Source organism: Rhamphochromis sp. 'chilingali' (assembly GCF_963969265.1).
Source record: "Rhamphochromis sp. 'chilingali' genome assembly, chromosome: 20".
Taxonomy (NCBI): domain Eukaryota; kingdom Metazoa; phylum Chordata; class Actinopteri; order Cichliformes; family Cichlidae; genus Rhamphochromis; species Rhamphochromis sp. 'chilingali'.
Genome location: NC_137947.1, coordinates 23,571,374 through 23,585,806, shown reverse-complemented (window position 1 = coordinate 23,585,806; position 14,433 = coordinate 23,571,374). Strand labels below are relative to the sequence as shown.

General features: G+C 38.2%; 1 protein-coding gene across 1 annotated transcript in view; it reads right to left on the bottom strand.

The window, feature by feature from the left end:
* LOC308388509 (inactive phospholipase D5-like) overlaps positions 1–14,138 on the bottom strand; it is a gene marked incomplete at its 5' end in the record, with an annotated part of 75,545 nt that extends 61,407 nt beyond the window's left edge. The window contains one exon of the mRNA XM_080869273.1: positions 13,968–14,138. Coding sequence (XP_080725399.1) covers positions 13,968–14,138 — 171 coding nt within the window. The remainder of the gene's footprint in view (positions 1–13,967) is intronic.
* Positions 14,139–14,433: the final 295 nt, after the last annotated feature.

Sequence of the window (14,433 nt, the reverse complement as noted above, 5' to 3'; positions counted from 1 at the left end):
TATGTGTCCGTGTGTGTGAGCTGCAAAATCCGCTGCTTCCTCTCTTCCCTGGGAGTCACAGGGGAGGAGAGTCCATCCCTCTCGGCAGAGAAAATGTATGTGTTGGCGTTTGTAAGTGCACGTGCATATGTGTGTGAAAGAGAATGAAAGAGAGGGAAAGCGCTGCTCCTCCTATCCTCTCCTACAACTGCATGAATGAAAACATAAAAGGACACACCTCTATCTGTCTATCTATATATAGATCTATCTATCTGTTGAGCTATCTGTCTTCTAGCTTCCTTCTTCACTTTTCTTTCTCTATCCTTTCCTCCTCTCATCCCACCATATCGCATGTTTGCTCACCTCCTTCTCACTCTCCCGCTCCCTCCCCTGCGCTGTCTCACCACCCTCTCTCTCTCTAATAGAAAGCTCAAATTTCTCCACTCTTCCATACAGACCCACAAAACAGGGAGGTAATAGAGAATAAATAGATGTTCGGACTCTCCTCTCTTTTCACTGTACATCCACTTGCCTCTCCTGCTTATATTGTCTCACCTTACCCTGCATTATTGCAATAGTGAGCTCCTCCACTTTTTCTTTTCTGTGATTAATCTGATTTTTCAGGTCTATTGATTTTAATACTAATCCAGTTTGTTCAGATATTAAAACAGAATTGCAATACATGATGGAATTGCAGAGGCACAGCATGAAACAAAGTGCAGGCAGTGAGCCTAGTGAAACACAGCCAATGTAACTGAATTGCATTGATTCAATACATCTCAGTGCAGTTTAGTTCATTGACTGCAAGCAGAGATATGGCAAAGTAATGCTATTTTACACTTCTTAGTATGCAAAAGCAATACATCGGCAGCACATTGTAATGCAGAGCAGATCCTGTTCAGATGCAGGGTATAGATAGTAAATCTTTTAAAGTCTGTCTGCCCTGCAGCTGTGTGCTGACAGAAAAAAGCCAACAGGGGGTGCTAGTACGCTTTTTAAGTTGGCGATCATCGCAGTGCAGTAGGCATAAGAAAATAAGAGACAAAGAGAAACAGGGCTTTGTGATTAGAGCTAAATAGAAGATCAGACAGTTTCTGTCTCTGCCATATAGATGGAGGATTAAACAATAAATAGATGATCAGGCTCTCCTCCTCTTCTTCCTTTCCTGCTTATCCCCCCTTAGTAACAGCTCACATTTCTGGGATTTTTCCTGCGATAGATGGGAGTATATATTTTAAGGTCTAGAATCTATCAGACATCAATTGTTAAACTTACCATAGACTGAAATAAAAACAAACAAACAAGAAAATGGCCAAACAGTCGGAAGGTATGTGAAACCATTTTTAAAACAATGAGAACAGACCAGCAGAGAATGGAGCAGAAAACACTAGAGTCAATTTTTCTTTGTTAAAGCCCTTACAAATACCTTTGTGTCTTTTATGGTCCACCTGCAGCTAGCTATCCGATAGCTTTACTGCCCATAAAAAAACACTGTTACAGTACCCAGTCTTGTGAAAGGCTACAATGATGATCGTTAGCTGAAACTCATAAAAGCTTAAAATCCGTATTATTAGACATGTTCTTGATTATTTAAATGGAAGATGACAAGACTTGAGAGTCATATAAAAAGTAAACACAGCACAAATCCCAACAGTATATTAAGCAGCAGAGAGTATGCAGAGATTAAAATTTGTTGGACTTACCATGTCCAGCCACCTGACATGGACTTTCAGTCCTCAAACCTGGTCAAAAAACAAACAAACAACAAGGACAGTTCTTCCCTAGGAAATGGAAGCTACCTGCGTAGTGACTACAGCCCACTGAAACTGTTATTTGTTAGACGGACAAGCAATATTTATTCCTTTTTGATCGAGTGCCTACAAAGGTGATAAAAACCATATCATTCACTACAGTCATTCAAGACTCTTTCTGTTCGAGTGTAGTATTTCAAGCACATCTCCCCCAGGGACTGGTGCTGAATTGCTACAGAACCATCACCGAGAGCATCCTCACAAACATGATCATGACGCGGTACTAAAGCTGCTAAAGCAGCCGAGCGGATGACCTACACCGTGTGGTGAAGATTGCATACTAAACGAGCTCCTACAACTGGAAGATGTCTACACCACTCTTCTGAGGAAGTAGACGAGCAGCATCATTTCAGACACGTCACACCCCCGTTACCCTTTGTTTCAACTTTTGCCATCAGGCCGATGATACAGATGAATACAATACTCATGCAAACAGACTAAGGAACAGCTTTTCTCCCCACCCAACCACCCATATGCTATAATAACTTGCACTGACAATAGCTCTTCAGCACTACAATTGGACCCCATATAATCTCCCCCTCAGGAGTATCCATCCATCAATCCATTCTCCTCTGCTTATCCAACTCAGAGTTGTGTGGGGCTAGAGTCTACCCCAGCTGCCACAGGGCTGAAGCAGGGCATAGGAAAGGCTGCCAGTCTGCTGCAGGGCTTACGCAGACAATGATTCACATTCACATTCACATCTGTGGGCATTTTAGTATAACCAGTTAAACCTACAAACTGCATACCTTTGGACTGTAGGAGCAATCCAGATTACCCAGAGGGAACCCACTCAGTCACAGTCCACACAGAGAGACACCCACTCACACTCATGTTCACACCTATGGTCAATATTCATGTTGCCTCAAATGGTATTTGCATGATAAAGTCACTTTTATAAGATTCCTTGTCTTAAGTATAAAAACAGTACAATGACCCGAATGGCAGCAAGTGCAACATCACTCCAGATTATTTTTTTTTTTTTTTAACCAGGAGAAAATCAATTAAACACTTGTTTATGACTAGTCAGCGTACAGTGTAACTGTAGCACATATAAAGAAGCATGAGAAAGTTTATTTGCACAAGCCTTTACGTCTTTTAAAAGCAGCAAATTAGGTGTTTTTAGTTTCCTGCTTCCTGTCCTCTGTATCCAGGCAGCCTTCTTGACTAAACCAAAAATAAGTGTTTCTTGGAGGAAATGACCGAGAACTTGTTTGACGTAAACTCTCAGATTCAACCACTTATGAAAGACTGAGAATGTGCAATTATAGGTGGCAAATTATTGTTTAATTTGGGATAATTGTTGTTTAAATACAGAGAAACCACTGAAGTGCAACCAATCTCAGATATAAAGCATTTACCTCATCTGCCCTTCTGCAGGATAAAGGATGCATGTGCTGTTTGGAAGCTCTAAAAGATATGTAATCTGTAGTTGATCAGTTTTCCAAATGTTTCAATAGTACTGTATAACAGTAGCTTTACTTGCCTCTGAAATGTCTATATGTGTCTTTGTGTTCCACAGCAGGAACATATTAATCTCAAAGGGGGTCATCACAGCAGCAAAGCACACCTTAAACAATATTTTAACGACACAATAGTTATAGAAATGCTGATCCGTGTTCCATTAAATACATTCTCACAGTTTCAGGATCTGTCAGTTTTTCTTCACACACAAAAATAATTAGAGCATCTGTCACAAGCATCACTGATGCAGTATCAGCACTCAGCGGTGCCATCCATCTGCTGAAGTTGGTGTGTTTTTGTGTTTTGGATGCACTGCAGAACTGTGAGTTTCAAGCTGACTTGGCACTGCGCACAACAAAAAAATCAAGGGAGACTTTGTTTGGCTTTGTCTAGATTGACAGTTTTATGTCAGATTCAGGTCATTTCACATCCAGCCTTTCGGTATCAGCTCCGGATTTCCTTTGCCACACTCCATGAAGAGGTCAAGTTGCGTCTCTCTTGTTAGTGTCAGCTAGCTGACAATGTGATGCCGGCTGCGTGTGCAGCAAGAGGAAGCTGCTGCATTGGTTTTATCACTCACTACTCTCCTATATATTGCTGGTATATCACAGCTGCACTCTGATATGAAATGGTAAAATGGCCTGTATTTGTATAGCGCTTTTCTAGTCCCTAAGGACCCCAAAGCGCTTTACACAACCAGTCATCTACCCATTCACACACTGGTGATGGTGTAGCCACAGCCACCCTGGGGCACACTGACAGAGGCGAGGCTGCCGGACACTGGCGCCACCAAGCCCTCTGACCACTACTTGAGTACCACGTAAACGTGATACTCAAGTAGTGCAATTAGATCTGGCACTGTCCCACAAATTAGGAACACATGACAGAAATTCCAGCAGGGGGCAGTCACTTTACAGCAACTCAGAAATAAGGTCAACATGAATTTCATCAGCAAAGGAACATAAGTTGCCACGACTACACGACTTTAATGCAATTTTAATGCACAGTTTCATTCATCATCATTACTAAAGCATATCTAACAGCTTTTCTTACGCTAGTCATTTTTTTTCAAGTTTTGTTTAATAAAACTTGAAATTCTTGAGGCAATAAACGTACCTGAAAAGAATTACTTAGTGCATTGATCTTTCTATGCATATTTGCAAGCTATTAGAAGCTGCTTCCATCATTTATATGCAGTCTGTGTTTTTAAAAATTATAGATGTGGCCATAGACAGTTCATCTCTCTTATGCACATTAATGTGCGGTTGTATTATTTTGATTGATTAATTATCTAAATGTGTGCAAAACCCTAAAACTTTTTAAAAGATTTGTTACATTAATATAAACAGTAGCTTACTGTATTTGTTGCAGGCAACATAAAAATTTAAATAACACACAGCTCCAAGTGGGACTGGATTAAAAAAAAAAAGAAGATATATAGCCCGAGGAGGTTTGAAAACTCAGAATTTCAGATAAATCAAAGAATTATCAAGAAAGTGAATAACACACAGACCTAATGCACTCCATACATTCATGTTTTGAACAAATTTGCAGGGTTGCAGGTATACATTTACCATAGTTTTGATGAGAAGAAAAGTTCTAAAGCTGGAATATAACACGAGCAGCAGTTCTGTTACTCCAACACTAAGAATCTCTTTATTATCAGTGTAGTCAAAGCAAGCATCCAATAAACGAATCCCTTCTAGCATATACAAAGATATTGCACTTGAGTAGTTTCATGAGCTGTAACTTTTTATCTCTGCTCTGCTGTATTGAAATTTCCTGAAGCATGAGAGTTTACTGAGCCTCCGGCATTTGAACTATAAGAGCTATGAAGTGTTTGCCAGTGAAATTAAACAGAAAACATTTCTAGAAATCAGTGGAGTCGAGGGGGATAAAAAGAGCATCAAATTAGATTATGAAATGTCAACATGAAAGCTTTCTTTTTAAATCTACATTGTGAGCTACAACAGACCAGCAGAGCTTCTCTCTTAAGAGATCTAGAGATGATGGCACAAAGGTTTCATAGAAGGCTTAAATCCTTCTGGACGTTTAAGATAATGTGGATTTCACAATTCAGTGAGGGCTCTGTACTCATGTAACACTTTCACAGCTGAAATAATTTAGCTTTGTGGTACAGAAACAGAGTCTAATGAGTTTCAGCTAATTGCCTAATTAGTTCAATTCATGAAAAAGCATGATTATGGCTTCCAGTGTATCTTCCCCATTACTCTGTCTCGGCAGGTGGTTGTGAGGGGGTAGTTGTGTATGTGTAACAGGGTTGGGCAAAAATGGCTAACATACATGTAACCGGGATTATGTATTCAGATTACAAAATCATAAGTAAATCATCTAACCAGATTACCATCAAATTTGATTTTAGTAATCTTGTTAGAGATTCTTTCCATCTTTCAAATCTGGGGAAAAAATAAATTATACAACCTTTTTTCCATGATAAGGAATGCTATTGATTTACTTATTTACTAATTTAGTCAGTCACTTCCCCTTCACAGATATGCACTCCATTGTCTGTGCCAAGGGCAGTTTGTCAAACAAAGAATAACAACAGGCAAAGACCTCAAAAGACCTCTTCTGACTTTGAAGACGGCAAAATCTTTTTTATGATGTCCCTGAGTGCACTATCACATTATTCAAGGCCTGAATTGATTCAGCAGTAAATCCTAAATATATAACATATATCATTATAAATACTGAAGGTCTTTTTGCAGTATTACAAAGTTGAGAAAAAATCTTATGTATTAAAAATTTTGATGTAATGTGTATTTATTAACCAATTATATTTCAAAGCAATCAGAGTCTGAGTCAATTTTGTGATTAAAGAGAAAGAGGAAACACGCTGAATTTTGAGATGCCATAAAACAAAGATAAAAAAGGAATGAAAATAAGAAAGCTAGTTAAACTAAAGGAGATTTAAAGCTCACATGTAGAAAACTGACAGCCAGCATGCCTCAAACTGTCAGGTCCTGAAGAGATGTTTAATTAATTAGAATTGAAACAGATGGTATTCATTATCATGGTGCAGTATATAGATCACACACCTGGAAACTGACAGTCTGATGCATGCAGTGGGCCAAAATGTTATAGCTCCAATCCTTTGAATTAAAAATCTACATCAATTTACACAATGAAGTTTTCATATTGGGTGATAGCTCCCCCTACTGTTCCTGTAGGCTACAAACTATGCCAGAACTCGCAGCATCACTAAGGATCAAAATTTAATTTAAAGGGTTAAGAAAAGAAATCAACAGCAAATACAAAAGTCATGTGATTCACAAAGAAAATCAAATAAGCATCTATCCAATCAGAAAGCAGTCGAAGTAAACTAAATGAACAAGGCAGGACTATACGACAGAATAGTGAATTAAGGGTATACGTGTGTGAGTGTATAAATGTGTGTGTGTATGTGTACCCAGCCAGATTTGTGTTAATTCAACCACTCATGAAAGAGTGCGAATGAGCAATTATAGGTAGTAAATTATTGTTTTAATTTGGGATAATTATTGTTTACATACCTTAAATAGCTTGTTTAAATACAGAGAAACCACTGAAATACAACCAGCCATCAACACAACCAAAGTAAACAAGGAATGCTACCCGTTTAGGAAAATAAATATCTAGTTCCTAGAAACACCTACTTTATAATGTAGAAGTGATTAACATGCAAGAAATCTACTGTGGATCTACCCACTGTGCTGACCTCTTGTGCATAGGAGCAGCTGAAAGTAGCTTTAATTGAATTTCTTTCAAGGTTTGTTATGATAGCATCTCAAATTTAATTATGGACTATATAGAACTATGTTGTGTCAGTTATGTTTATACAGTAGTTGCAGCCTTATACAGTTTAGCTGTAAACAGGCAAGAGGTAAACTTTAACTAAGCATGAAGCCTCCACACAAGGTCAAGTTGATGCTGAAGTGAAATCAGGATGAACTCATGCCAAGCTGTTAAAAAGGAGCCAAGAACCCCGAGCATCAATTTTAATTGGTACTGGGTATTGAACACAGTGAAGAGTGTTGGTGATTGATGATAGTAAGCTTCTGGCCAAAGGTATCTACATAAAGTTTGAATACAACAACAACTCTCACAGATATAAAGACATCTGTCTTCTTGCCTTCATTTCTGCTGATCTTTAGGTAGGAAAATAATCCCAATGTAAATCTTCCTTAACTTTGATCAGCACTTGCAGCAGTTCAAATGTGTTGTCTTTTATTTCATTGGCTTCTCTTTGCTGTTTATCTTCCATCCACTACATAATGAGAGTATTCTGTCTATAATCAAACACCTTTAATCAACCGGTCAACATTTTTACTTAAAATGTAATGTGGCTGCTTGACAGGGGGGAAATGGATTGGTGATTTTTTTGTTGTTGTTGTTTAAGAGTAAACAATTAGACTGGAACATCTTACTGAAAGATCAAAGCCTTCGAGCAGCATTATGAAGAGGCTGCTTCATGGTTGAATTTGAACCGCAAAGAAACAGTTTCAGCACAAACTTCAAGATGAGTCTTTTCCCCTGCTGTCAGACAAAACTCACCAATTAAAAATAAAAGGAATCCAGAATTCTGAAAACATGTCCATCTCGAACTGAAAAAGTAAGGTCTCACTGCTTTGAAGGCAGAGACAATTGCCCGAGGTCATCACCAAGTAATGGGGATGAACGCATGAGACAACAGCATTAATGAGGCTGCACTTTCTCCACGGAGAGCAACCTTTTATCTGAGCGTGGTTAAGGACTGAAAGTGATGACAAGAAATCTTTTAGGATCGCCTAAAGGAGGCAGATGTGCTCCTGTGTCCTAATGATTCATTACTGTGTTTTTGTGAATGTATTAATGTCTGTTACATAAATTGCTAACAGTTTCTAAAGCACAAGTTTTTGTTTAAAAAGAAGGTGCTGTAGAATTTAGCAATACACCATTACTGAGCAGTAGGAAATGACAACGGACATTGATTGGGTCAGAAATAGCATGAAACAGAAGAGCTGGTGTGGAGGGTGGGTTGCAAAGCAGCTTGCTGAAGCAGCAGTACAAATGTAAAATGTTTCCCAACAGGACTTCCAGGTGAGCTTGATTCTGTGACATGCTTGAACTAACATTATGCTCAGTTTTATACACCAAGATTATTATTTCTTTTAAATTAATCATATTTTTTTTTAAAAAGTTAATTCTCCTCATTTTTGACCACAGGTTTAGTGTCTCTGCATTTAGTATCTGAAATGTATATAAACAGTTCCACCTTGCAAGGCAATGGAAATAATAGGTTTTACTCTGGTTTCCTTCAAGTGCTTAAAATAAATGTATTAGAACACCGTTCTTAAGAACAAGAAAATACAAATGTTTTAAAAAATGAGTCAAAACATCTTTAACTAAAAGACTAAACTTCAAATTACATTTTAAAATTACAAAATTACATAAACTAAAAGTTGCTGAATTCTCATTTTTATACTCAAATTTGAGCCTGGACTCTGGACTCTCTAAGAAGTCAGATCAAGCATAAGTTTTAACTATTAAAACATTTTTTTTCCTGTTAGTGACATGCAAGTAAGTGTAATTTGGCATCTTAATAAACAAATGAAATAAAAATGTAAAAGTGATTTTTGGTAATTAAAAATATTGGTGATTTAGAACAGCTGTGGCAGATCATTACACTGGGTGGTGGTCTAATAAATTAGTTAAGCAGTATAAATGTTTCACATATATAACTTTATTTATTATGTATTAAATCTGGAGGTTTATCATAAATAATCATAAGTTGTTATTCACTTCATAGACAGCTTCTCAAATTGATTTCCAGAAATTTTCACACAGCTAAAAATATTTCTACCTTGTCACTACATCTACATTTCCCACTTCCAGGGTGAACTTGTGTTACAGATGGACGTGTCAAAACCTGAGTGTAATCTTCCTACCCCTCATTCTTCAACCGATTAACAGCATCATTCATCACTTCCAGATAAAAAAGTTCATAAGATATATGTCTAATAATATTTCATACTTTGACTAATGTGCACTGAGAAATCAATCCAACTTTCTTATTCATTTGAGGCAAATAAATATTTTCCCTGAGTTTCATCATCTTCACTCGCCCAGCCCACAAAAATAGCAAATGAGAGGGATAGGGGAAAAAAAAAAGAAATAAACATAATAATGTCACAATCTGCAGGCAGCAGACCGTGTGGAGCGGAGAGTGAGGACCCAAATGCAGACAACGTAGGCAGCAATGAACTTTAACAAAAGGCGAGCCATTTATTCAGCCTGATTGTCAAAACAGAACGAAATAAGAAAACCAAAATGAATGAGGAATTAATCATGAAAGCCTGGAAAAGTAGGAACATGGAAACACAGGGGTAGGTGAAGAGGGGCTTTGGCAAAGGATGGAGGAAAACAGAGACAATATAGACACCGAGGGATGATGAGGGAAGTGGAAACACATGGAAACACCGCAGGAACAAATTTCCACATAACGAGACAGGGAGAGCAAAACTGAACACAATGCACATGAGACAAGTAGCACACATACCAAGACTCAGACAAGGACATGGCTTGACACCAGGATGGGGATAAACAAACATGGGAGCGCATGACAGACAGGGGAGACAAGGATGAACACACAGACAGAACACAGAGGCATGACTGGGATAAAAAAGAGAGGGCGAGAGACACAGAGGGCAACAAACATGGAAACATGGCAGACCTAACATGGACAACGCTAAGGACAAAACATAAAGGTGAGTGTAAGAACACAGGAGGAGAACACTAAAGAACGAAACACAGTGACAAGACTAAGAAAACGGGACAATAAGCTGATGACCCTAAAGTGACTAAACAGGAAAACCCAACATAATAACATCCAGAAATCAGCTTAATATTCTAAGGCTACGTTCACACTGCAGGCGAAAGCGCATCAAATCCGACTTTTTTGACCCTATGTGACCCATATCCGATCACGGTATGACAGTGTGAACGGCACAAATCCGATATTTTCCAATCCGATCTGGGTCACTTTCGTATGTGGTACTGAATCCGATACATATCTGACGTTTTAGAAAGCGACTGCTGTTTGAACGGTCATGTCGCATTAAATCCGGCTTTTACGTCACTGACACAAGACATACGCCAATTATCAGCGCCGGAGAAGCGCCCGAGAAGACATCGTGAACGCTTCCTGGCCATCCACTGTAGATGTCAGTGAAGCTGTTTGGAAGACAGCGTTGGAGAAACGTGAACATTTTATTTGCACTGTATAATCTGCAGATTCTGACAGAAATCTGCAACTATCCTTTGAAGCACCGCTCCTCTCTAAAACAGCAATAAGAACAATTATTAGACTGTATGTAAATAACAAAATAACTTTACAACTTAAAGCTAAATTGGGAAATATACAGTCCAAAACAAGTCTTTATATTAAGGGCCATCAGTCAAACAATACCGTTTGGTCTGGGTCTAAACAGAGCGTCTTCTTTTGCACATGCGGGCCGCTTTGAGGGTTCACACTAGAGCGCGTTTGCTATCACATTTTATTTGTAGTGTGAACAAGCAGACAAAAAAAATCGGATTTGAGCATTAAGACCTGCAGTGGGAACGTAGCCTAAGATTAATACTAAGATTCAAAAGTCCAAAACACAGAACGCTGGGTCACCAGCCAAGAACAATAACAAATAAACTTACATAAGAGGCTAGAAGTCCCCTAGGCCCCATATAGTTTGACCAATAACACCACAGATATGGGTCTATACATCAGCACTGCCACTATGAAATTGAAAATGCAATCAGCGTGTGGAGCCAGCTGTACTTTCAGCTGCCAATTCTTAAAATTCCTCCTGGAGGTTTGGCTATCTTTCATTCACAGTTAGCCTCCTGCCCTGGCTCTCAGCTGCTGATTCATCTTCTTTAAGACTGTCTTATGAGCACACAGTGAACACAGAAGATCCAGTAACTGCTGTAAGAGAAACTTTAAATGGCATTTCACCTCCCTAGGTGCAGGGATGTGCACCTGAAACCAGATAGACGAATGAGTGTGACTACAAGGTGCAGAACAGCCACACCTGTCTACTACAACAAGAAACAAAAAAGATATTTTTCAACTACTTAGTCTATGATTCTGAAATTCTATGTACTCGTGAAAAAATGCATGTAGTCAATCAACAAACAATAGAGGATCTACAAAGCAGAAAGCTGGATAGAGCACCAAGCACCTTCTTCAGCTGATAATCATTCAGATTATTTGCTGAATGATTTGTTTATTTGCATGATTTGTATTTTGTTTGGCAATGTTAGAAATTAAACTACATCAGGATGAGAAGCAAAAGTAGCTCCACTGCGTACTATATCAAGATCCCATCTTTAGTAATGTACTCTTTAAACTTGCATAATTTAATGAAAGCAACCGCAGCAAACTCATCTGTTACAAAATCAATGACTCAGCACAGACAAGAGGAAAAGAGTAGTGTAAGAGAAAACACATATGCATAGCTACCAAGTAATAACTAAGAGCAAGGTGATGCGCTCGGATGAGCAGTAAAATATGTTCAATGAATTGCATGAGATTGGTCAAATAAGGACAGAAGATGATGTTTAATCCAAATGCAGCACTATCATACTTTCAAAACGTAGCAAGGAATGAAATTTTACCATACATACTGAACTGATCCGTGCTGTTTTGAGGATCGTGCCAAAATGTTCACAGATTTCAGTTTTTGTATATGTTTTAAGTGGACTTTTGGACAACTGCAGAATATTCATATTCCAAGTTACAACGTGACCAGGTGAAAACATGAGGCTGTAATCAGTCTTTGATTTCGTAGATTGATGACTTCACTTGGAATGAGTAAAAAAACCTTCTTGGAGTTTGAAAATATGCTAAAGATGTGACTTGAATCACATCACTGTGACTGGCACTCTGTGTCCCTAAGGCTCTCAGTATCCAACTTCTTATCTCTCCTTGAACTTACACCACATTTGTCATCGCTGTCAGCAGGAAAACTCTTGCTCTTAAATGTAAAGTCAAGCTCCATCAGTTAAAGAAAATCTCATTATAAAACAATAACGGGTTTGTTCTCGACTCGAATGAGAAATCATATCTGTCAAATGTTGCCAACACATCGTTTACATTAGATGTAGATAGAAAGAGGCAGACTTAATGTTATGCAATTACAGAAAATAAAATCACTGTACACTGTAAAGTTTGCTTTTGTCCTTCAAGCTATAATTTGTTTTGAATAATGCATAGAGTGAATGAGTGTGTGTTTATCTGCATGTCTGCTTGGTAGTTTATTAAAATGCAAAATGTCTTTTCTGTTTTCAGGCTTGACGGCCAACTTGCTGGCCTCTGAGTGCTTTTGTGTGTGCTCTGTCGGCCTGTAAAAACAGACTTACAGCATGCGTGTGCATGTATCTGTGTGATTCAGTGCCTCTGTAGATGTGTGTGGGTGTGCAGAAAGGGGACAGGCTGCTTCATCATTCTAGTTAGTTATGCAGACAGACTTAGCAGCAGTTCTCTGGACGTGGCACTGTTCCCCTCCAGCATCAAATATTCAGCACACACACCTCTTCCATTCCTTTCCTTGACGCTAAATCTCTACACCTGGAAGGCCTTCACAGAATGTTGATTCAGTTTACGTCGGAGCAGCGAGTCTCCTGAGGATGTTTCTAATAGAAACTCCTTTCTAATAGAAAACAAAAGTAACTGTTGAACATCACAAAGGTATAAAAGAAAAGCGTTGCTGCATATAAAGCAAAATTCAGCTTATTCCTTCACTTACAACACAAAATTCCCCTCAGCATGCAAAATTTAGAAACTTAAGTTGATGTGTTATAGAAGCAGTAGTTTACAGTTGAAGTTGCTCAGCAGATTCATTAATATCAGACCCTTTTCTGTATTCGTTTTTACACAAATTTACATTTGCTATAAGGATACATTTTAATGTAGATCATTGTAACCTACAGTACTGAAAGAGGGCATGGTTAACAAAAAAAGAAGTTACTCAACACAATTTAAATGTGACATGACAAATATTTTATGAACGTACAGCAGGTCTATATATGTTTTCATTATGAGCATTTCCTTATAATAAACAATCAATTTTCCCTCTGCTTAACTTAAATTCCTTTTGTTGCTAATAACAAAAAACAAAGTAATTAATTTAATTTAGATTTCTATTAATCAGACATAAGGAGCTGCACTTATCCAGATAATTCGAATTCCATCAATAAATTAATTATTTAGTGTTTCAGCTTTGCATTGTATTCTGAATTTTGTCTCTGCATTATGGCCACCAAACAGTCCACTGTCTCAACATTTTATTTCAGATTTATATAAATAGATATTTTTCTGTCCAGTCTCCACAGCAGCCTCTTCTTGTTAACACTCCAGCCCACACCCTACAATCTGGGTGTGCATTCATAGGAAACAGTTTCCACTCAAATATTATCATAATTTAGTGACACCACCCTCATTCTATCAGTCTGTAATAGTTGAACACTAAAAGACATTCATATGTTAAAATTCTTCTCTTCCATTTTATCCCATTTTTGAAATTACATGTTCTGAAAGGCTTAACCAAGGGTCAGAGGGTGAGAACATGTCCCAGTGGATATGAAAAACACAACATGTTTTTAACTATTCTTAAATTCTACTTAAGACTTCACTCTTCTTTCAGCTGTGTCTAATACCTCATCTCCAGTATCAGAACTTACATGCTCCAGTTTATCCCTCCTGCGAAGCCAGACGCTGGCTGAGTAGTCCTGCTGCTGCACGGCTGTTATTACGGAGCTGGTTGGAATCCCGGTGACTGGATAGCCAAAACCTAACCCCTGACACTTTGTGTCCTGGCCACCTACTATCCCGCGTATTCCTCGTAACTCCATGGCTAGTTGGTTGGGCAACTGGTTCAGTGGTCTTCCACTCTTGCCAAAAAAAAAAAAAAAAATCAATTAGCTTGTTGATCCTCAGCCAATAGGTTAAAACAACTCTTAATTCAGCTGCATCCCGTACACTCAAATTTTAACTCAATTTGCACATGCTGAAAAATAAATACACTTATTTCTCTGCAATTATAAAAATGTGAGTTTTTTTTTTCTTCCAATGTGGTTTGCTATAAATATTCCGCTCTGGTGGATCCTCTTCTGTCAGTGTCTTTAATGACTTAAACACAAAATCCCA